At 44.5% G+C, this 21,323-nt stretch overlaps 1 protein-coding gene across 1 annotated transcript in view; it reads right to left on the bottom strand.

The window, feature by feature from the left end:
* Nucleotides 1-18,113, bottom strand: part of CAPN13 (calpain 13) — a 46,985-nt gene extending 28,872 nt beyond the window's left edge. The window contains exons 1-4 of the mRNA XM_054566095.1: nucleotides 17,916-18,113; nucleotides 10,522-10,603; nucleotides 8,611-8,723; nucleotides 2,661-2,797 (exon numbers count right to left, since the gene is read on the bottom strand). Coding sequence (XP_054422070.1) covers nucleotides 2,661-2,797; nucleotides 8,611-8,723; nucleotides 10,522-10,603; nucleotides 17,916-18,113 — 530 coding nt within the window. The remainder of the gene's footprint in view (nucleotides 1-2,660; nucleotides 2,798-8,610; nucleotides 8,724-10,521; nucleotides 10,604-17,915) is intronic.
* Between the last annotated feature and the right edge of the window lie 3,210 nt (nucleotides 18,114-21,323).

Raw genomic sequence — 21,323 nt, 5'->3', positions numbered from 1 at the left:
TTTCACAGCCGTCTCTCGCTGTCTCTCTGCAATGCCCACAAAGCCTGTCCCAGCGGCTGCTGGGGGTTTTGACAAGGAGCCACCGCTCTGCTTTACAAACATGCGCTCAGAAATCCTGCTGATGTTTCAGGAACATGGCAGCTTTTCTTCGCCCCCTTTGCTGACAGGAGACAGGAAGGGAAGGGAAGATAGCGAGAGCTGTGTTCCCACACCTGTCACTACGCCTTGTCACCTGAGCCCAGGAATTCTGAGAGAGCCTTGTTCTCATCCCTCTGCCTCAGCCTCATATTGGGGGCATGTCTCTCTTCCCGGAAACGATATGAAAGAGGAGAAAATTCAGCTGTCTAAGTGAGAGCCAGGAAGGATGTTGAAATGCTGCAATTCTCAACTGCAGAGATTCTAGAAGGGACGATATGCAGCCTACCCGATCTTGCCCCCAGTCTTCCCTCTATTTTCTGACCCGAGGGGAAAAAAATCTGAAAACATAAATTCTACCCTGCCCCCAAGTTTGGCTGCCTTGACCAATGTATTTCCAGGCTCCCAGCCACAAGGGTAGTTGGGAGCTCAGAGTCCACGGATTTCCTTGTCAGTGCCCACATCCCTGGAGGGAAAGAGGGACGTCTCTGGCTAGATGGGCGGGTTCTCCGTGTTTGTGCTGTGGTCCCCGTGTGCCACACATAAAGTTCCAAAGAAGCAAAAAAGACAACTCCTTTTCCTATAGGACTGACAGTAGGAAGGGACAATAGAAAAGCATGTGACTCGAGAGAACAGGTCTAGTTCTAGCCTGGCCTCAAACACCTGGTGACCTTGGGCAAGTCATTCCACTTCTCTGAGCCTGCTTCCTCATATCTCAGAGAAGAAGGTACAGCTCAATACTGACAGCGGTCGCTTTTAGCTCAGATAGGCTGCAATTCTGTTTGATTCACTCCTGCGTTCCATAACTTCCTTCTTTGGATGGAGGAAAAAGCTTTTAAACCACTTAATAGTTTGAATCATTTTATCCTCTGCTAGATTTCTTTAGGCAGTGGAATGTGGATGCGAGTCCAGTTTCCCATTTCTTTTCAAGCTGAATGATTGCCTTAGGTCAGCTGTTAACAAAATGGGGTCAGAGTCATCATTTCATTTCGTAAGCTTTCTAAGTCTCCCAGTGCACGGCCAGGCTCCCCTCCCCGTTCCTCTGACGGAAAAACGAGGCCCTGGAGTGGCAAGGCCTGGCTCCATCCTGGAAACATAACAGCAGTGTTTGTAGAAGTAGCTTAGATGTGCATTAACCTCCCCAAACATGTGAATTGGTTCAACAACCTTGACTGTGATCTGGCCTTCGTTCTCAAATCCTAATGAACAGTTTTTCTTGACACGGGAAAGAGCAACTGCTTTACTGTTTTACAAGTTGGCTCAAAAGGAAGAATGCTAAAAAAAAAAAAAGGGAGAGAGAGAGATCTGGAGATGTCTTGCTGTCCAGATTGTGACCTCCAGAAGGACAGAGGCTGTCACCATTTCTCAGGGACCCGGGTGGGAATGGGCAGGGTCTTTGGTCTTGCTAAAAGGTGTCTTCTGTCGAGTGACTGCGGCCCTCCGCAGATTCAGGCTGGCTGGCTGAAACCTGCCATCACGTCCCCGATCAGAGCCATGGCTTCCCCGTTTGGAAAATGCGGGGTTGGTGAGGAAGGTCTTCAGGGAGGCTGACTGGGTAACACTCTCCACTCCCCCTTTCCTCCCAAAAGGTGTGGTCCTCTGTCCTTTCATCTCCTGGTGTTGATTTCTATCTCTGATGTGCCCATCACACGTGTGGGTCTTTAGATAGTGACTTCATACACACACGCTCACTCTCTCACACACCCACGTGAGCCAGCCGGAGTGTCTCTGTCCCGCTGCCAAGCACAGTGGCTGGCCTGTGGTAAAATGCTCAACAGACATCTGTTGAATAAAAGTAACTCAAAAGGATCTTAGTAAAACATGTAAACTGGGATGCTTGAGAATCATTGAGCTTGTCAACACCAGAAGATAGCCCCTGAATCACAGTGTTTGGACCATATAATGGCAACTTCTCCCCACCCTTCACCCCCACATACATACAGTCTCACAGCAGCCACACCAGGCCCCCACTATCCCGACCTCACTTTGAACTGTCGCACACCTAGCTCTCTGTTGGTATCAATCCCATTGTTGGGGACGCCCCCTGCACATATTTCCCCCGCTGCTGAAATTCTACCCACCCTTCAGGGCTTCACTCAATACCTCCTCCTCTGTACAGTCTCAGACTGACTCTCTGTGAGCCCGAACGTCAGGATTTTTCCTCTCTCCTCTGCCCTCCCAGCAGACAATGACCATGATATTATATTTTATTTGGCTCCTATACCAGCCCTTGCAATAATAGCATTGTCAATGCATATCTCTGTCCAGCCCTGCCCTGCCCACCCCTTGCTATGTGCCTCTGGGTCCCTCCTAAGGGCCCCAACACAGCCTTACACACAGTGAATGTTTATGAAAGATGCCCAGCGAGGTGGTCAAGGCTCTGATGCTCCCAGGGGCATCACTTGCATTCAGCAAAGCTGCCAAAAGCCTCAGGGCTGGCTGGTGGGAAGCATCTGTTAGGGCGAGCAGCGGTGCGCGCAGGGCCGGCAGCAAGGCCCTGGGCTGAGGGGCAGGCCCATCCTTACTTGGCATAGGCTTTCTCCAGCAGGCAGGGCCAAAACTCTTGGTTGTTCCTGAAAGGATGCACAAAGAGGTACTCGTTGTTCAGGACAGGCAGGCGATCATCAACCACGACTTCCACCCACTGGCCACACTGCCAGAACTGGAAGAGAGTTCAACACATGGCTCAGCAGAGTTAGGGCAGGAGGGAGCTCCTGGACCCTCTACCTGGGCCAGAAGATAACTCCTGTCACCACATGACCGCCACAGGGCGAAAATGAACTCTGTGCAGAACAAATCTCAGCCGATATTGACAGAGAGAGGGTGGGCATGTCATCTCCACTGGCAGATGGAGCAAATGAATCAGAAACCAAGTTAGACCAGGAAAATACAAGCAGAGAGGAAGGAGACTTAATTAAGGTTCTAGCTCGACTTTGCTACTAACTCTGGCCTTGCTTTGGCAGGTCCTTGGTGAGGTCCAAACATAAGACTCTCCTGGTACAGCCAGGCACCAAATGACAGTAGGGGAAGCAGATGCTGAATGACAAAGGAGAGTGGTAGATCAGATGCGGTCAAGGGGGAGGAGCACCTACTAGGAGCTGAAGGCTTGGGAAAGGAGGTGGGCTTTGAGAAGGTGGAGAAGAGGTGGGAAAGGCGGCCCAGAGGGAGGGGACAGCGTGTGCGAAGGGCTGGAGGCTGAGTGACGAGAGCGCTCAGGAGTGAGCCGTGACAGCCTCGCCCTGGCCCTGCCATCCAAGCGGCAGGAATGACACCGGCTGGCATTGCTGCTGAGAACACACACAAAGCAGATGTTCCATTCCAAAACAGACCGTTTTAATCTTCAGCATTCAGCCCTTAATGGCTCAGCCAGGACATCCCCAAATGAGGAAAATTCATAATAAATCCAGCCTTTTGGAGTTTCTTCTCTGGTCTCCCCTGTGCTGGATAAGCAGCAGGGCTTCCGGCTTCAGGCCTGAGCCTTGATACAGGCAAGTCTCCAACAGGTGGGCTCAACGTAAAGCTGGGTAGATGCGATCTATCATCTGCTCGGCAGCGACAGGGAGCCATCTGCGTGCCATTCCACAGCTGGATGTCCCAGATGCTGGGCTGTTGCATCCAGCTGAGGACACGCTTGCAAAGCAGAGATGGAGACCAAGACAGAGATGTCAATGGAGACAAAGCAAAGATGTTTCGCAGTCACTAATGAACCTGTGCACTGCAGCCGGTTTGGGCAGAGCTATGGATTTGTGTCCCTACTGCAATAAGATGCATCTGCGGGTGCATTTGAGAGCCAACAAGAATGTTATTAGAAGGACATCATGAAATGTGGCTGAAGCACCAAAGAAAGGTAATCCCAGCTCCTAGAAGGAGGTACTGGAAGGATAGCCAAGTCTGGGTTTGGGTTTAATGGGATAGCAAAGTGTAGTAGTAGACAGCATCCAGTCTGTGGAATTGCACTTGAGTCCTGGTTTTGTCTTTAGTTATCTGAGCAACAGACATTGGATAAGGCACTCAATTCTCTGTGACTTGGTTTCTTCATCTGTCAAATAGGGGTAAGAGTAAGAACTGCGTCACAGGGTTGTGATTGGTATCAGATGAGGTTCCCAATGCAATCATAGTTTTGAAAGTAGAAACTGTTTTTCATAGCCTCTGCACTCAGCACCTACAGTAGTGCCTGGGGCACAGTAGGACATCCAGAATGAGGGAGTCCTGGTTTGAATGAGTTGGTCTGGCTGGTTTGCCCTTAGAAGTCACCCTTACCCCATCTTCCCACACTGGCAATGTTGACTGAACTTGCTCTCCCTACACAAAGGGAACATCAGATATGACCACAGTTCCCAGAGAGGATGCGCATGGCCTGACTGATGATCAAAAATGAGGCCACGGGTCTGTGTTTCCTGATTCACCTTTCTGGGTGCAGACAGCTGGCATCAGGGTGATATCTGCAGATTCCTGGAAGCCATTCTGCCAACATCCCTGTGCCTGAGGGAAGCCAGAAGTGTTTGGCAAAGCACCTAATTGCCCAGGCACTGGGCCCTTTCCAAAGAGCAGTGCCCAAGCTCTGAGTGGTGAGAAGAGATGTACAGAGGTCAGCACTGCAACTGTTTCCGGGCAACCGCGGGACTTTCTTCAACGTCCAGAAGGGCAGAGCATGTATGCCTGGGCCTCAACTTGTCCTTACTTCCTGTCACTCAAGCAACACTTGCAGCCCCAAGGCAGCTCAGACACAGCTGAATCTTGTATCTTCTGGCTCATTCCTCAGTGTGGTCCTTGGACCAGCAACATCAGCATCACTTGGGCACCATTAGAAGACTCAGTACGCAAATAATTGGGCTTCAGGAAGAGAGAACAGAATAAAAGATGATGCCCAGAAATAATGGAAGGAAGTTTAGCTGAGTAGAAAAAGGGGGCAATTCTTCAGAATGAAAGGGCTTGCTAAATTCTGGGCAAGATTAATTTTTAAAAGGCATGACCTGGATATATTCCAGGGAAATTTCTGAACACCAAGGAGAGAAAGAGCCTCTTATAAACTTGCAGTTTGAAAGAACCAGTTACGTACAAAGTAAGAGCATAGATTAGCATTGGGTTTTTCTTCTGCAACATCACACAATGGAATAATGTTTATAGACTCTTGAGGAAAGGGAATGTGACCCACGAATCCTAAACTCAACTGAAGTATCATTCTTCAGAAAGAGCAAATGGAAAACACCCATGTAATCTGAGGAAATTATCCAAGGAACTACTCCTACCTAATGAGGCTGAAATTAGAACAAACGTCTTCAGATAAGGGGAAATGAAGGGTGAAAGAAACAATGGTGAGCAATAAGTTTTACATATGCTTTGTATAAGAAACACCCAATAGTGAAAATGAAATTGATAATGAAGGGATGAGAAAAGATAAAACAAGGAAATGTATATAACAGGAGGTTGCAATAGCAGTATGAATTTCCGATAAAGAGGAATTCAAGGCCCAAAGCATTACATGTAACAAAGAGGGATATATTTATAACCTTTATTTCAACAACCAGATAACAAGAACATGAACCTTTGGGCACCAATGAATATAGCAAGAAAAATATAAAGCCAGATCATCTGACAATCTAAGAGGAACCATCCAAACTTTAACTTTGGGGAAGAACTTCAATTTATCTCTTAAAATATGATAAATCACACAGACAAAAAATAAGCCAAGATAAAGCAGGTGCTGGCAGATAATACAATCTGTAATTAGAGAGCTTGATTCCACATATAAAATTCATGACCTTTGGATAGTATATATTCTTTTTTTTAAAGATTTTTCATTTATTTATTTTTAGACAGAGGAGAAGGGAGGGAGAAAGGGAGAAACATCAGTGAGTGGTTGCCTCTTGTGTGCTCCCTACTGGGGACCTGGTCTGCAACCCAGGCATGTGCCCTGACTGGGCATTGAACCAGCAACCTTTCAGTTCACAGGCTGGCACTCAATCCACTGAGCCATACCAGCCAGGGCTGGATAATATATATTCTTCTTGTATGTACGTGAAACATTTGCAAAAACTGGGGGGTGGGGGGAGGAGGACTTGGGCCATAAATAAAATTTTAGTAATTTCCCCAAACATCGAGATTTTATCAATTGTATTTTGTGATCATAATCTAATAAATCTAAAAGTCTAATGACCAAAAGATTACCCAATATACAACTTAATCAAAAGTAAAAATATATTACATTAAAATTATAAAACTAAGATATTTTATATTGAAACCTAGAGATACATGTAAGATCTGAGGAAATTCTATAGTCTTAAAGTTTTTATAATTATAAAGGCTAAAAATATTAAGTCTGAAGGTTCAGAAAATTTTTTAAAAACCAATAAAATTAACCAAGAGAAAATGAACAGGAATTCATGAAAATAAATTAAAAGTAATTATATAAAAAATGAAGCCCCAAGAGAAAAATAATAGAAAAAATAATGAAAACTACAAGTTAATTTGTTCAAAAATTAATGCAACAGATTAGTTGAATTTTTTTAATAAATATTTTCTTTCTTTTTTTTTAAAGATATTTTATTTATTTATTTTTACAGAGAGGGGAAAGGAGGGAGAAAGAAAAGAAGAGAAACATCATTGTGTGGTTGTTTCTCATGCGCCTCCCACTGGGGACCTGGCCCACAACCCAGGTATGTGGCTTGACTGGGAATTGAACTGGTGACCATTTGTTTGGTGTGCAGGCTGGCACTCAATCTACTTAGCCACACCAGCCAGGGCTATATTGGTTGAATTAAGGTAAAAAGGAAAAATAAAAATATAGAATCGGAATTGATAAAGTTGATTTAACCACTGATTAGAAGAAATACATACTCAGAAAATCATACAAGTAACTTTTTGCCAATAAATTTGGAATATAGAAAGAACAGTTGGTTTTCCTAAAAAATCATGAATTTCAAAAATTAACTCCAGAAGAAATAAGAGACTTAAGCAGATCAATTGTTATTGAACACATTGGAAGAGTTAAAGAAATCACATTTAAATAGGAAATAGACCCAAATGATTTAACTATTATCTGTTTCCTATCAAAAAAAAGATAATCAATATTAACACCATTATTCAAATTATTTCAGATCAAAATATATAAAGCTCAATGGGTTTACTTTAAAAAGTTAGCCCTCAAACATAATAATAAAAAAAAATTGGACTCTTGCATATAACATAGATGCAATAATTCTAATCAAATGTTTAGCAAATTAAATCCAACAGTGTATTTAAAGAACAGAGTACTGCCCTGAGATGTGGCTCAGTGGGTGGGTGTCTATCCACAAGGTGAAGGGTCGCAGGTTCGATTCCCAATCAAGGCACATGCCTCGATTGAGGGCCAGATCTCCAGTCGGGGGCATGTGTGAGGCAACAGATAGATGTTTCTTTCACATGTGGATGTTTTTCTCCCTCTTTTTCTCCCTCCCTTCTCCTCTCTCTAAAAATAAATAAATAAAATCTTAAATAAAAAATAAAGAAATGGAGTGCCAGGAAAATCCATTACTAAAATCTAGACAAGGCAAGATTTTGCTCTTGTCAGTCTTATTCAAAATTATGAGGTTTTAACTAATGAGACAATGCAAAAGAGCAGATAAGTTCTATAAATATTAAGAGACAAATTATCCTATTTGCAGATAACTGTAGGTTATTAAAAAATCCAGACTCTACTAAAGAAAAAAATAAGAATAAAGGAATTTGGTAAAGTGCTTAGATACATTTTAATATATAACAAGGAGTGGACTTTTCTCTTTTCAGTAACATCTAGTTAGAAATGAGGGGGAAAATCTCATTCACATGAGCTACAAAACTGTAAAATATTTGAGGCTACATTTACCAGGAAGGGTACAGCACCAATGTGGAAACATAACCATAACATTTTATTGGAGGGCATAAAACTAGTTCTGAATAAATGGAAAGATGGACCATGCTTCTGGAAAGAATCATTAACGTAATAAAAGTATAATTTTTCCAAATTAATACATAAATTTAATGCTGCTCCACTCCGCCTCACAACAGCTTTTCTTTTTAATTAGACACAATGATTTTAATATTCTCATAGGAGAATAAATGTGCAAGAATTACCACGATATTTTTGAGAAAAGAATAATGAATAATGAAGGAGGAATTATCCTACAATATGTTACAACTTACTCTAAACTCCTGTAATCAAAATAACAAGATACGGCATAAGAATAGACATAGACAAAAGCTCAATGATGTTCAAATGACTTTTTTTTTCCTGATTGTTTCTGTCATTCAAAACCATTTACATGAGAATGTTTTAACCTTCGTCTTTCCCCTGTGTTATCAGATCATGAGCTCAAATCCTTTTCTGGAGCCACGTAGTATAACTAACACATAAGCGTCTCTTCCACACCTCAGACTGCCAGACCAAGAGAAGAATCAAGACCGTCACCTCCCGGCGCTCAGAGAAAACCACACAGAGCATCCCAGTAGCACACGTACCCGGAAACAGAAAATGCCTGCATAGTGGTGGGAAAAGCTTTGGTTCCTCAGGATCTTCTGCAGACGCTGTTTGTTCTGTGTCAAGGAGCCCAGCGCTGCCAGGAACCAGCAATCTCCTGTGAAGAGACACAAGCCGAGGGTGAAGGGTCCAGGACACACACGGGAAGCCCCACCTCGTGCATTTCACAGGCCTTTGTTACCGGAGGCCACATACGTCCTTCTGAATAATGCATTTTTTTCCCATCTGACAGAGAATCGAAGGAAAGATTCACTGGGGCCAGTTCTAGGCAGGATAGAGGAGGGGCTGGTGGTGATGGTGTGGGTGACTGATGGCAGTTTGAGGGAGGTCAGGGGAGCCCCAGCCCGTCTGCTGCTGGGCTGGTGGGCCAACATGCATTCTGATTCTCGTTTTGCAAGAGGTACCCAGGGCTAAAGTTAGCGCTGACATCCCTCGTGTATCAGCATTGGTGACAATGGTGCTCTCTACAGTTTCAGAAAGCAGGTTTGTGCTTTACTTTGCTAATACTTGCTCAGCCCCTACCTGTGTCCAGACCCCTCTAGGCCACTCAAGGGTTCTCTCCTCTACCCCCTTGAGGGACGCGGGGCCTTGAGTTTCTCCTTGGATGTCACGGTGAGCCCTGTGAGCATGAGCATCACCCCCTTCTCCAGAGTCCTCCCTTCTTTATCTTCAACACAACCAATTATTTGAATGCCATTTCATGTTAGGCACTGTGACGGGTGCAGAGGCCACAGACACCCACCAAGGGGTCCTGTCCTGTGTGCACTTAGGTGAAGTTCTAATAGGAGGATTATTGGCTGCTGGGAATTCCCCCAACACTGACAACTAGCCACGGAGGCTTCTATCAACTTAGCCCAAGACTCCGTGATTCCATCAGGTGAAGTCCAAGTGCAGGCATAACTTGTAAGCTGACATTTTATGGATGTAGAGTCTGTCCTCAGAACAGTTGCTGTCTGATTTTGCTGTCTCCTAGTTCCCTATCCATTTTCCCCGCCCAGCCAGTCCCAACCCTCCACGCTTGGGCTTTTTGCTCAGGGGTTTCTCATGGTCATTCCCAATATTGCCCACAGGCCTCCTTCACGGCCAGCCCTCCTCTCCCCTGGCCACACTCCTCAGCTCTTAGCAACAACTTTGCCCTATGGCTGTCTGGTGGGTGGGAGAGAGTCAAAAAGCCCTAGATTCAAACCCAACTCTGCCACTTATTGCTTATGTGACAATTAAGGAAATTATTTAATTTCTTGGACCCTTTGTTTCCACACATTTAGGATAGGGATTTAAGAAGGTGTAGTGGGACTAGTACCTGCGGGACTAGTACATGCAAAGTATCTAGCAGCACAGTCATTGAAGGAGTTTAATGAATGTTTGTTAAAGACTTTATTTATTTATTCTTAGAGAGGAAAAGAAGGATAAAAAAGGGGAGAAACTTCAATGTGCGAGAGATATATCAATTAGTTGCCTCTCGCACACCCCCAATTGGGGACCTAGCTCATAACCCAGGCATGTGTCATGACTGGGAATCAAACCTGGCAACCTTTTGGTTCCCAGGCCAGCACTCAAGCTACTGAGCAACAGCAGCTATGGCTCAACAAATGTTTCCTTGTCCTTTCTTGGCCCCACTTTCTTTTCCATCATCCTGATGCTTCTCTCTGCTCAGTGCTCAGACTAAACCCTGTGTCCATTTTCTCCCTTTCTTTGATAATGCTTCACCCCAAATGGCTCTGCACACACATGGCTGAGCCAGCCTGCAGGCTGCAGAACTGGGCATGGGCGGGCCGCCCACAGCAGCGCTGAGGGACTGGGTGGCCACCACTCTCCACCCCTTCCTATCCTGGAGGCTGATGGGAGCAGCCTACCCTGGTCCACAGCCAGAAGAGAAAAGGTTGCATGCTTACCTGCTGCACTTCCTTGCCTGATGTCAAATCTGCTCGCATCATCCAGGATGAAGTAAGGCTCTGATTTACCCACTAATAAATCCTTAGGAGAAAGGGAGAAAGGCCATGAGCATTTTTCATTCCTCTACGTCCCGGAGTGGTAGCCAAGACATCACTCACTTTGCCTTTGAGAAGTGGAGGTTAATTCCTAAATAGGTGCTTAAAAGTTCCCTTAATTCTTCAGATTTTATTGCTATCGGGAAGGCAAATGTCAAAGGGGTGTATATGTAACCGATGAGACAGGCAATAAATTCATAAGCAAACTGCATGAAGAGATAACATAAGACCTCAAGATGCTTACATCAGATATTCAGCCATCCTGGTCCTAACAGGCTGTGTTTTATTAAAAGCTTTTAAACAAGAACAAAAAAAAAAAAAAAAAAAAAGAATCAGATACATTTATTTGAGGAAATCTTTTATAAACATAATAAAGCTTTCCTTGTGAAATGTCATCTCTTAGAAGTCAGCATAGGCCTTCTGGGCTCCAGGTTCATGTCCAGCCATGTGCTATACAGGATGCAGCATGTGCGTTACTCGAGTCTTTGTCGGCTCCCTCGCTGACTCACAGGCTGATTCTGTAGGACCCCAGGCCCCTCATGCCTGGAGCTGTTACTCAGTGCCCAGTTCTTCCCCAACCTCCCACATACACAGTGTCCACTGGCTACAGTAAGGGATTGTTAGAGGGTTCCGCCGCGCTGAAATGTCTGGGGATATTTGGGGAACTCGCAGCAGACATGATGTTGGCAAGAGTTGCTGAAGGGGCTCCCCAGGCCCTTTGGGGGAACACTGGGCCAAAGGTCTGGCTCCTGCCCCAACCCCACCAACCTCTAGGCTGGCTCCCTACTAGGAGCCTGCGGGTTATCCTCAGCCTCCTCTCTGTGCAGCTTTTCCTGAATTTCCACTGCAGATATTTGCAGAATTTGGTAACTGTGCCTGTATCATTTCTTTTCACCTTGACAAATAAGTCCCCAGAGAGCAGGGCTGCAAAGTGGAAACAGATTCATGTGCTCAACAGCATTAAGCGTACAGAGTCCCATACCCCGGGAACCCTGCCAGCCCTTTGTAAACTACCAGCTTCCTGGTGGAGCCACCAAGGGGCAGGCAAAGGTGTGCAAGCACAGATGCCCAGCTGGCGTGTGAGGGGTAACCACTCACTGTGCCTCTTTCCACAAATAACCGACCCTCTCAGATGGCCGGAGAGGTGCCCATGGGCCCAGGCGCTGGAGTGCAGGCCCCAAGCCCAACCCTCTGTGGTCCCCAAGGCTGGGCAGAACTTGGGGGTCTCTCCTAACTCTGCAGAGCCGTGGAGGGATCAACGCTTCCAGTTTCAGAACAACTTGGGGCACTTCAATGACTTTAACTGTCCCCTCCCCTTGGACTGGAAAAAGGAAGTGAAGGTCCCAGTGGAGGCCTGCTGTCATTGAGCTGATGTTTAGACACTCCACTCATGGGAATTAAAGGAAAGGGTGGAGGCCATGGGGTTATTGGACCAGGAACAAGGTCAACATTGTTCAGCTTGCTTGACCCACTCCCAGTGCAATTCTTCTTCCTCGGTTTCTCCTGCCCAACCCCCCACCGCCCCCAGGGACTGGCAGAGGAGGGGTGTGCCTGTGCTGAGGGTTGATTCAGAGAGATTGGTGCGGAGTCCTGCTCTGCATTGCTACTTGGGTGACCCTGAGCAACTTCATTTCCTTTGCTGAGTCCCAGTTTCCTCCTGTGTAAACTGGGAGGCTCCAATGATAAAGCAAGCGATCAAGGCACTGGCTGTATGAAAAGCTTACTGAGGACCAGGTGTTTTATTCATGGACTGCCTGCCAGCAGCCTTGCAAAGCAAGAGCCCTTCCGTTTTACAAATGAGGAAGGATTTAAAATACTTAGCACAGCGCAGGACAGGGTGTATGTTCGATAAATATTGATTCCTTCCTTCTGCAATATTTGCAAAATTAAAAAAGCCATATTCATAGACAAACCCAGGACCTCAAATCCGTTCATTGTTAAACAACATAGAATAAAAACATGAATAAAGTAGTCGACTCATAGATGTTAGATAGAAAAAGACAAAAAGAGTCTGGCAAATATAGGAGCAAAGAAGTGATAAAAGAACACAATTAGTGAATTATAAAACAGAAAAACAAAATCAATAAAGCAAGTAAATTGTTCTATTTGGGGGAGAAGGCTTACATAGACCCAAACTTTGGTAAATATAGAGAACCCCACATAAAAGTAGAAGTAAAAATAAAGCTTCAGCAATATAAAAACATGATGTTAGATTCTATACTAATCAAAGTACTAATGATATTCTGATGAAAATTAACATTGCTCCAAATTAAAGTTAGTACATAACCTGAAAAGATCAATAACCTAGGAATAGTGTTTTAAAATGATTTTAAAAATCTCTCTAATATCTGTATAAAGTCTTGTAAGTACACATGATTTTCCTACTAAGTTATTTTAAACTTTCACGAAATATACAAGTGTCACTTTTAGTTTCAATGTTAAAAAAAAAAAGAAAAAGGAAAAGAAAAAGAATCCTGCCACCATTTATTCTAAAAAGCCAGCGTAGCCTGGAGGCGCAACCTGAGAGAGACAAAACACAAAGGAACACGCACTCTGCAGACTGATTTCAATTATGGAAATACACGGAAATAAATGAAATCTACGATAAATGATAAAACTAGCACAATATCAAGTAGGACTTTCCATAGAAACGCAGCATGCTGGGGTGGTTTCCAATCAGGATATCCAGTAATAGAAAACAGCATTTACATGGGCCCAAGAGGAAACAATTCATATCCTTCCACAAGAGTATTTGAAAATTACACAACTTTCTCTGATTTACCCAAATAATAAAGATTAAGATTTTTAAAAACCCCAAATTTTAGCTAATTAGGAATAGAGAAATATTGTGTTATAAAAATTAAATGGCAATTATTTCAAATCAAAAATCAATAGTCAGTATCAATCAAAGTGGGGCATAAAACCAGCATCTGAGTCCCCTGTCCTCTGGGCTGCCTGTTCCTTCCCCACCTTGGGCTGGGGGGTCCCCAAGGTAGAAAGAAATGGAATTATGCCCAGAAGCGTTTCATGTGCTGGGCCGGCACCCTGAGACAAGGCCCACAGGGAAAATACATAAAGATGGCTGGGAAGATGGTAACGCTCTGTTCCGGGCAGTTTCCTTTTTGCCAGGCGGGGCAGAAACACCAGTGCAGTGAGTGAGGTCACTCACACAGGGCAGAGTATCCACCCGGAGTGGGACTTGAATCATGAGTAGCTTCGCAGACATGGAGCTTGCTGGGTCACCTCCTACCTACCACTTGGATGTAGCGGGTCACCCAGAGGTAGAGCTCAGCATTCACGCAGTGAAAGGGTCAGGCCAGCTTCCCAACCCGCTGGGCTGCCCATGACTCAATTATCCTGACGCGTTTCATAGCCCAAGGCTTTATCGAAACTCTCTCCCACTCCTCACAATTGCCATCTAACACCAGCTGTAACAGCTGGTGATCCGACTGACCTTCCTGTACCTGGGAACAGCCCAGCCCTTTATCTAACCTGTTGTCCTGACTCACATCCTGAAACCCTGGGGCAAATGACCAGAAGAACAAGAGATTAACCCCTCCTCTATCCCCCTGCAAATCCTGAGCTTTTTCTCATAAAAAACCCATTCTTGGTACCCACCCCCTTGCCCCCACCCTGGGGCTACCGTCTGTTTACACTCAGCCTGCCTGTAAGCACAGCATCTAATAAAGGCACTTGGGTCGGATCACCCGGTTCCTGCCACCTCTCTTGTGTATTTCTAACCTGCAGCTTCTCAGATAACTCTGAGGTCCAGCAAGGGCAAGGGAACAGGCTCAGAGAAGCAGAGATGTTTTCCAGGTCCCACGGGAAGCAGGCTGGAGTGGGGCGATCCGCCTCCACAGTGCCACCCCTTCCCTGTGGGCACACCAGCAGGCAGGGCCTTCTCTACTTCAATGTTTTCTGATTCTGCGAGACAAGGAAACTGCAATGGTTGATTTTATGCGTCAACTTGACTGGGCCACAGGGTGCCCAGATGTCTAGCTAAACACTATTTCTAGGTGAATCTGCCAGAGTGTTTCCAAATGACATCAGCATTTGAATCGTGGACTCAGAAAAGCGATTGCCCTTCCCAGTGTGGATGAGCCTCATCCAATCCATAGAACAAAAGGCAGAGGATGGGAGAATTTGCCCTTCTCTGACTGACTGCTGAGCTGGGACAGTGGTCTTCCCCTGCCTTCGCACTGGGAATTACACCATCTGCTCCCTTCACTCTCAGGCCTTCCCACTCAAACTAAACCACACTGCTGGCTTTCCTGGGTCTCCAGCTTGCAGACAGCAGACTGTGGGGCTCCTCATCCTCCATAACCATGTGAGCCAATGCGTCATAGTACATATATCAACAGGATATAGTGATGTATCTCCTAATACTTATATGCTATAAGATACATATACCTCTTACTGGTTCTGTTTCTCTGGAGAATCCTGACTAATACAGAAGCCATAAGCAATAATCAAACTAAACATCCTTAGGAACTTAGTTCTGAATTGTGGAGCTCTTTCTCAATGCAAAGTTTGGAGCAATCTCTGTTATATTAGGTATGCCAGAAACTCACGTAATGCAAGGACCCCTAAAATCTTAGAAATACCCCGTGTGAAGTGGCACCGAAGCCAGCGCTCTCCCACGTTGTTGCTGGAGGGGTCTCTTCCAACATGACATCACTTGGTCTAATTCAACAGTGATTCTGCATCTTTTTCAAGGGATGCTCATGCACTTCCCCAGACACATGCTACTCTGCCATTGAGGGAAGGCCAGGTTTAGTCCTGCAGTTAGACACAGGCCCTTTCAGAGGGTGGCCAGAGTTCAGGCTGGGCCAGGTGGCAGCATCACTTCCTTTCCTATCTTTACAACAGAGACTGGCTTTATTGGCATCAAAGTTCTTTGGCTCAAAGGCAAATGGCTATTGGCAACTTCATTTTCTCTCACCTTCTGTTACTTGTTGCTTTTACAACCTACACTCTTACCTCCATTATGTTTACACTTTCCTTTTCTGAAGAACTTACTTTGGTCCCAAGGTGAATCATCTCTAGAGAATGATCCTCTCAGAAAATCTGCTCTGGCCACTGGGAAGAAGGAAGTTGTTGCCTAAGTAGGCCATGCTTCATTCTGGCGGGGTTGTGGGCCAGCATCTACAGCGGGGCTGGGTGCTGAGCTCCGAGCGCCCCTCAGATGATATGGCTGGGGCCCATAGTTCCCTATTCTTCCGTGGAGAAGTGAAATATTTTTCACTACAGAATAAGGACAACGATGAAATTTTAGTATCTCAATCTGACATACATTGGTCACTCGGCTGTGCTCTCCAGTATAGTAGCCACAAGCCAGAGTCGATTAAATTAATTTAAATTGAATCAAATTAAAACTTTAGACCCTCAGTCACACTGTTCATATACCAAGGGCTCAATAGCCACATGTGACTAGTGGCTACTATTACTGAACAGTGCAGAAACTTTCCATCATCGCACAAAGTCTATTGGGTAGAGCTGATCTACTGAATGGGGATAATAGTATTACCTACCTCACAGGACTGCTATGGCAATTTAATGAAATGTTATATGTAAAGTGCTTAGATTAACACCAAGCACATGTGCATGCTTGATAAATGGATGTATTATTATTATTATTATCCATGAAGTAAAAAGAACAAAGGAGACAAAGTAAGAGAAGACACGTGGAAAGTTCTAGAAAGTACTACACAAATGTAAGTGCTGTCAGATGTGGTAAGGGACACAAAGATATATGACATATCCACAAAGACATTTTAGAAGAAGTGCAAGAATGAAAAATGACACCCTGGCAGAACAGGAATGGGAACAGGCTGCATTTGATCCCTGGTGCCTCAAGTATTTTGGGTTCCTGGCATCATTCTGTGTCAGTCATTTCACTTCTGACCCCAAAGACTCCACAAGTTGAGATGCTGCTGGAATTAAGATAATAAGAAACTCTCAACCCTTTCTAAATAGATATTATAAATTCTTAAACACTATAAATATAGTCTCACATCTATTGCCTAGCACCTTATGAAAAAACAAACACTTTCAAAACGAATCTCAGCCTCTAAAAATATATATATAATTTCCTTCCAAACTTGAAATAGAGTTCTCTGTTCTGCTGTCCTTAGGAGGTGAAGACCAGAAGACCGTAGTCATTGCTGGGGACTTGTTACCTGTAGCTGGTAAGATGGACCCTAGAATGTTGAAGCACCCCATCTTTCTTTAAACAGCATCCAAGCCCCACCTGATCCCCACTAACATTCCCCTTCCCGAAGGCTACAAATCCATCCTGAGTTAGAGCAAGATTTGGCACCTCCACAGTTCTATGTCATTAGGAAATACCTTTTCCATATTCCCTAACTTGACTTTATTGAAAGTGCCCATAGAGCGCTTGGCATTTAATATAAGCTCAGTAATTCTTGCTGATATTATAATGTCTAGTCAGCTAACGATTATATTATTTTCTCTTGTTTTAGGTTCGGCTGGCTGCTTCTGGAAGCGTGAACAGAAGGTTTGAGCATCAGGGCATGCAACGTGATCCTTACCTGGGCATTTTTCATCAACAGCAGCCCTGATGAGGTTATAAAATGTTAAGTGGGCTGAGAAATGGCCTCTGGATCTTCATGCCCTGACAGTGAGATGGTTCTAGAAAAAGCAGCAGGTCTTATCTTGCTGCAAGGTGGAGTTAGTGGCCATCTGCTTGGGTAGGGGGTTCAGGGGGATTTGAATGTTGCCCTGAAATATCTTCCTAATGTTATAGCTGATGTCTGAAATCAAGACTTTGCAAGATTGAAAATATACATAAAAGTGAGAGAGGTGAGGCAATTATTTAAATTCACCCTATTACATAAGTGTCTGGCATGGTATCTTTGTTTTGAGGAAATTGTAACAGAAAAATGGAAAAGAAGATAAAGATGGTGATACCTGGAGAGAATAAAGAGAATGATAGATGGGCTCAATTATGGATGCAGAAGAGATGCCAGAGACCAGCTCATACCTATGTCTTCCCATTTTTCAGATGAGCATACTGAGGCACATAATCTAGCAATGTGTTCAGTGTTAGAACTGGCTTAGAATTTAGGGGTTGTGGTTCCTGGTACAGGGTCTTTCCATCCCACTGAAGATACAACACTGTAGCCGAGGGACCATATGAATTTCACTCTTCTTCCAGTTTGGTTTGGGCCATCCCTGAAAACCAAGTCTTAGGCCCATCCTCTCTTCAGTGGGAGGGACCATGACCGGTGCCTTGGAGAGCCCAGCTGATGAGTTTGTGCCTGGAGGGGCTCACTCACCTTGGGCCGCTTCCACTTCAGGCTAGAGAGGTCTTTTCCCTTGAGCAACTCCAAACCTATGGAAGAAATCTCAGCAGGGAATGTCTCATCCTCAAACAGCAGACCTCTGCTCAGGCAGTGGTCCCATAAGGTGTCAAAGTCCTGACCCTTGAACTTGATGATGGAAATCTTAGATAGAGGCTCCTGGTTGTATGCCATTGCTTTCCTTAGAAGACCTCCAATGTCTTTTCCTGTTAGGGAGAAAAAAAGATATTTTTGGGGATGAGCCATCAAGTCCCTCACATTGTGGGATATGAGCCCTGAAGGCATGTACTCAGATGTCCTCCCCCCTTACAGGTGAGAGGACTGAGACCCAGATCAACTGGCTGGTGACACAACCAGTTGGTAGGCAAGCTCAGACTTGAATCCAGTCATCCTTCCTCTCAGTTCAATTTTCAATCCACTGTACCAAACAGCTTCTCAGTCTGCTCTATGGGCACCAGAGACTACAGGGGTATTTGTACATTAATGAATATTTATTAAGTGCTGACCTTGTGCCAGGCGCTTTATGAATGCTGGCAATCCAAAGGTAAATACAACATGATCTTTATCCTCTGGGGGCTCATTATCAAGTGGAAAAGATAGATTAGACATTTCAACAACAGAAACTGAACTTCTATCACTGAACAGAAACTGTCTAATTAAAAATGTGTGCAAAGTCCTTTCGACATAAAGGAGATATGAACTGCCAAGGAGAATCCGGGATGATTCTCCCACAGGAAGTGGCCTTTGAGTTGGGCCTTGAAGGAAGGAGAATTTGTCAGGTGGAAAAATGGTAGGGATTAAAAAAATAGTCCCTCCAGGTGCCCTGAGTAGCAAGTGCAAGGAGGGTCAGGAGTTAGATTGGAAAGGTCATGGGTGTTAGAGGAAAGGGGAGGGCCTAGAGGGGACCGTGTGGTGGGGGCTAGGGATGAGGATTGTTGGCAGACGTGGCCAGGAAGGTAGGCGGGTGTTACTACACATGGACCCACAGAAAGTTTCTGGGACTGCAAATCTACATGTGAAAGCAGAGAGCAGGGAAAGATGGAAGAAAGAGGTTGATCACTGCAGTCTGGTAATTAATAGCATTTATTAAGGAAAATTTACATGAAGCATGTCTTGGGTGGCTGCAAGACAAAATGGACCCCTGTGCCACTTGGCAGGTGCCAAAAAATTACTTAGAGTAAAAGGGGGTAATCAGGGTACTAGCGTGGGATTGCTACCAGCAACGAGAAATCACATGCTTGACCAGATTAAGACAACAAGCTGTTCCAGGAACGAGCATATAGCAGGAAGAGGTGGAGGGATGCAGGTTTATATCAGAATGAACATCGATTATGACCAGATAAAGAAGGTTTGTGTAAAGCAACCTCCCTCTGGCCCAGATCCAGCTTGCAGGACAGACAGTGGTCATGTCAGGGAACAGTATTTTCTCTTCCGCAGTTGGAAAGATGGACTGTGAAATGCTTTGTATTTTACGAGCACTGCAGGGCCATTGAAGAGATGGGTTGTGATCAGATCTGTGCGTAGAATTATGGAGCAAGTTGGAGGCCACATAGGAGGATGCGGAGGGGCTGAGGCAGGGAGGAGGCTGGGGGGCTGCTGCATTTGTCCATGGGAGAAGTAGTGTTTGAGTGTTAATAGTGAAAATGGTGGAGAAACGGATTCCAGAGTCATTGTATAGGTAGAACCAACAGGGTTTGATGAGGAATTAAATATGGGGGAAAGGGGTAGAGAGGGGGAAAAAAAGCAGTGTGATGAACATTCAACTGGGTTTTGAAGTTTGCTTCTTGCACTCACCGCCTGTGAATTAGTATTCAAGCCTATGAAGTTATTTCTCCATCTGTACAAATTAATCATACCAGCTTTCTAAGGTTTGTTGTGGTATTAAGTGAGGTTTGACCTAACATACCAAACTGACTGAGTGACTGGCATGCAGTAGGCGTCCAGTAAATGGTGGTGCCCTAATTTCCCTAAAGAAATATCAAGGAAGTCTGGGCTTTTTTGTTCAGGAAGCTATAGATGTGTAACTGATGTCATTTACCAAAACATGCGTCATTCCCTCCATCAATGAGGCCAGCTGATCTGAATCCTGAATCCACACTTACTAGTTGGGGGACTTGAAAAGTTCCATAGCCCTTAAAGCAAGTTTCTTTGACCAAAGTCTGTTTAGGTGACACAGACCCCAATGTCCACATGTCCTATCCATTCCCACTTCACAGTGGAAAACGGAAGCAGGTGATGATAAGGAATGAGAAAGGAACATAAACAAACAACTTATAGAAAAAATGTGCAAATTTAAAATAGGAATTTTTCTTATAGTTAACTAATAATAATTGTATTAATATGTTGCAAATTATGTAAATAGCACAAAGTCATAGGCAGAATGTCCCATGTGAAGTGGCACTGCACTCACATATTTGGAGGGGATTATGCACGCAATTGTCTAGCAAGAGAGGTAGGAATTTACATTTGAACTATTAGGCTGAACCATATGAAACTGTCATTTTTGTAAGTCAAAAATGGTTGACTGGAGTCAGTTTCATATAGCTTAACCTGAGGTAAAAATGGTTGAATACAGGCAATTTCATTTGGTTTAGCCTCATATAGTATTTCAATGTGGTTCTCAACAAATAATAGGTGAAAACATGTCAATATATTTCCCCACTCTCTAAGGGGTTAAGAAGTGGGCCCACAAAAAATAATATAAATAGTGGTAAAGCTGAAATAATAGTAAGGTTTCATTTAAGAGCAAGACAACAATAATAGAATTGATTGTCAATTCGAGACAAAGGCAGTGAGGCCTGACAAGGGAGAGCTGTGAAAACCGCGGGTCTCCCGACTCTGCACAGGCCTGGGGACAGAGGAACTGATATAGCATTGCCAAGCCAGTAACACACTGGCTTCACCTACGAGGTACCTCTCAGTAAAATACTGGAATCACCTGTGCGATAAACTCCAGCAATGAACTCGTTTTAGTTTATGAAAACTAAATGGTAGTTACCCTTAATTACACAGTTATGGGGCTGTTAGTCAGCATCCCTTAACTGTATATAAAAATGAGGCTAAAGCATTGGGCTTGACTTCTCCATCAGAACCTCGCCCAGGCCCTGGCGATCAGTTCCCAGGCCACCGCAGGGCCCCGGCTGCCCACTATTGACCGGGTAGTGAACTGGCTCACTTCAGGAATCCCATTTTGAGACTCACTTTCCTCATTTGTAAAATGGAGATGGTAATATGCACGGCATAAAGTTGTGAGACTCCAATGAAACCATGCTTGTCAAATACTTAGCACTGTGACTGGTAAATAGAAAGGGATCACTCACTGATGGCTATTAGTGTAATGATCATCATTCTGATCATAAAAGAGACTGTGTGGAAGCCCCGCCC

Source organism: Pteronotus mesoamericanus, unplaced genomic scaffold (assembly GCF_021234165.1).
Source record: "Pteronotus mesoamericanus isolate MK-2021 breed Mesoamerican mustached bat unplaced genomic scaffold, CSHL_Meso_final contig_101, whole genome shotgun sequence".
NCBI lineage: Eukaryota > Metazoa > Chordata > Mammalia > Chiroptera > Mormoopidae > Pteronotus > Pteronotus mesoamericanus.
This window is presented reverse-complemented; position numbering and strand designations above follow the sequence as displayed.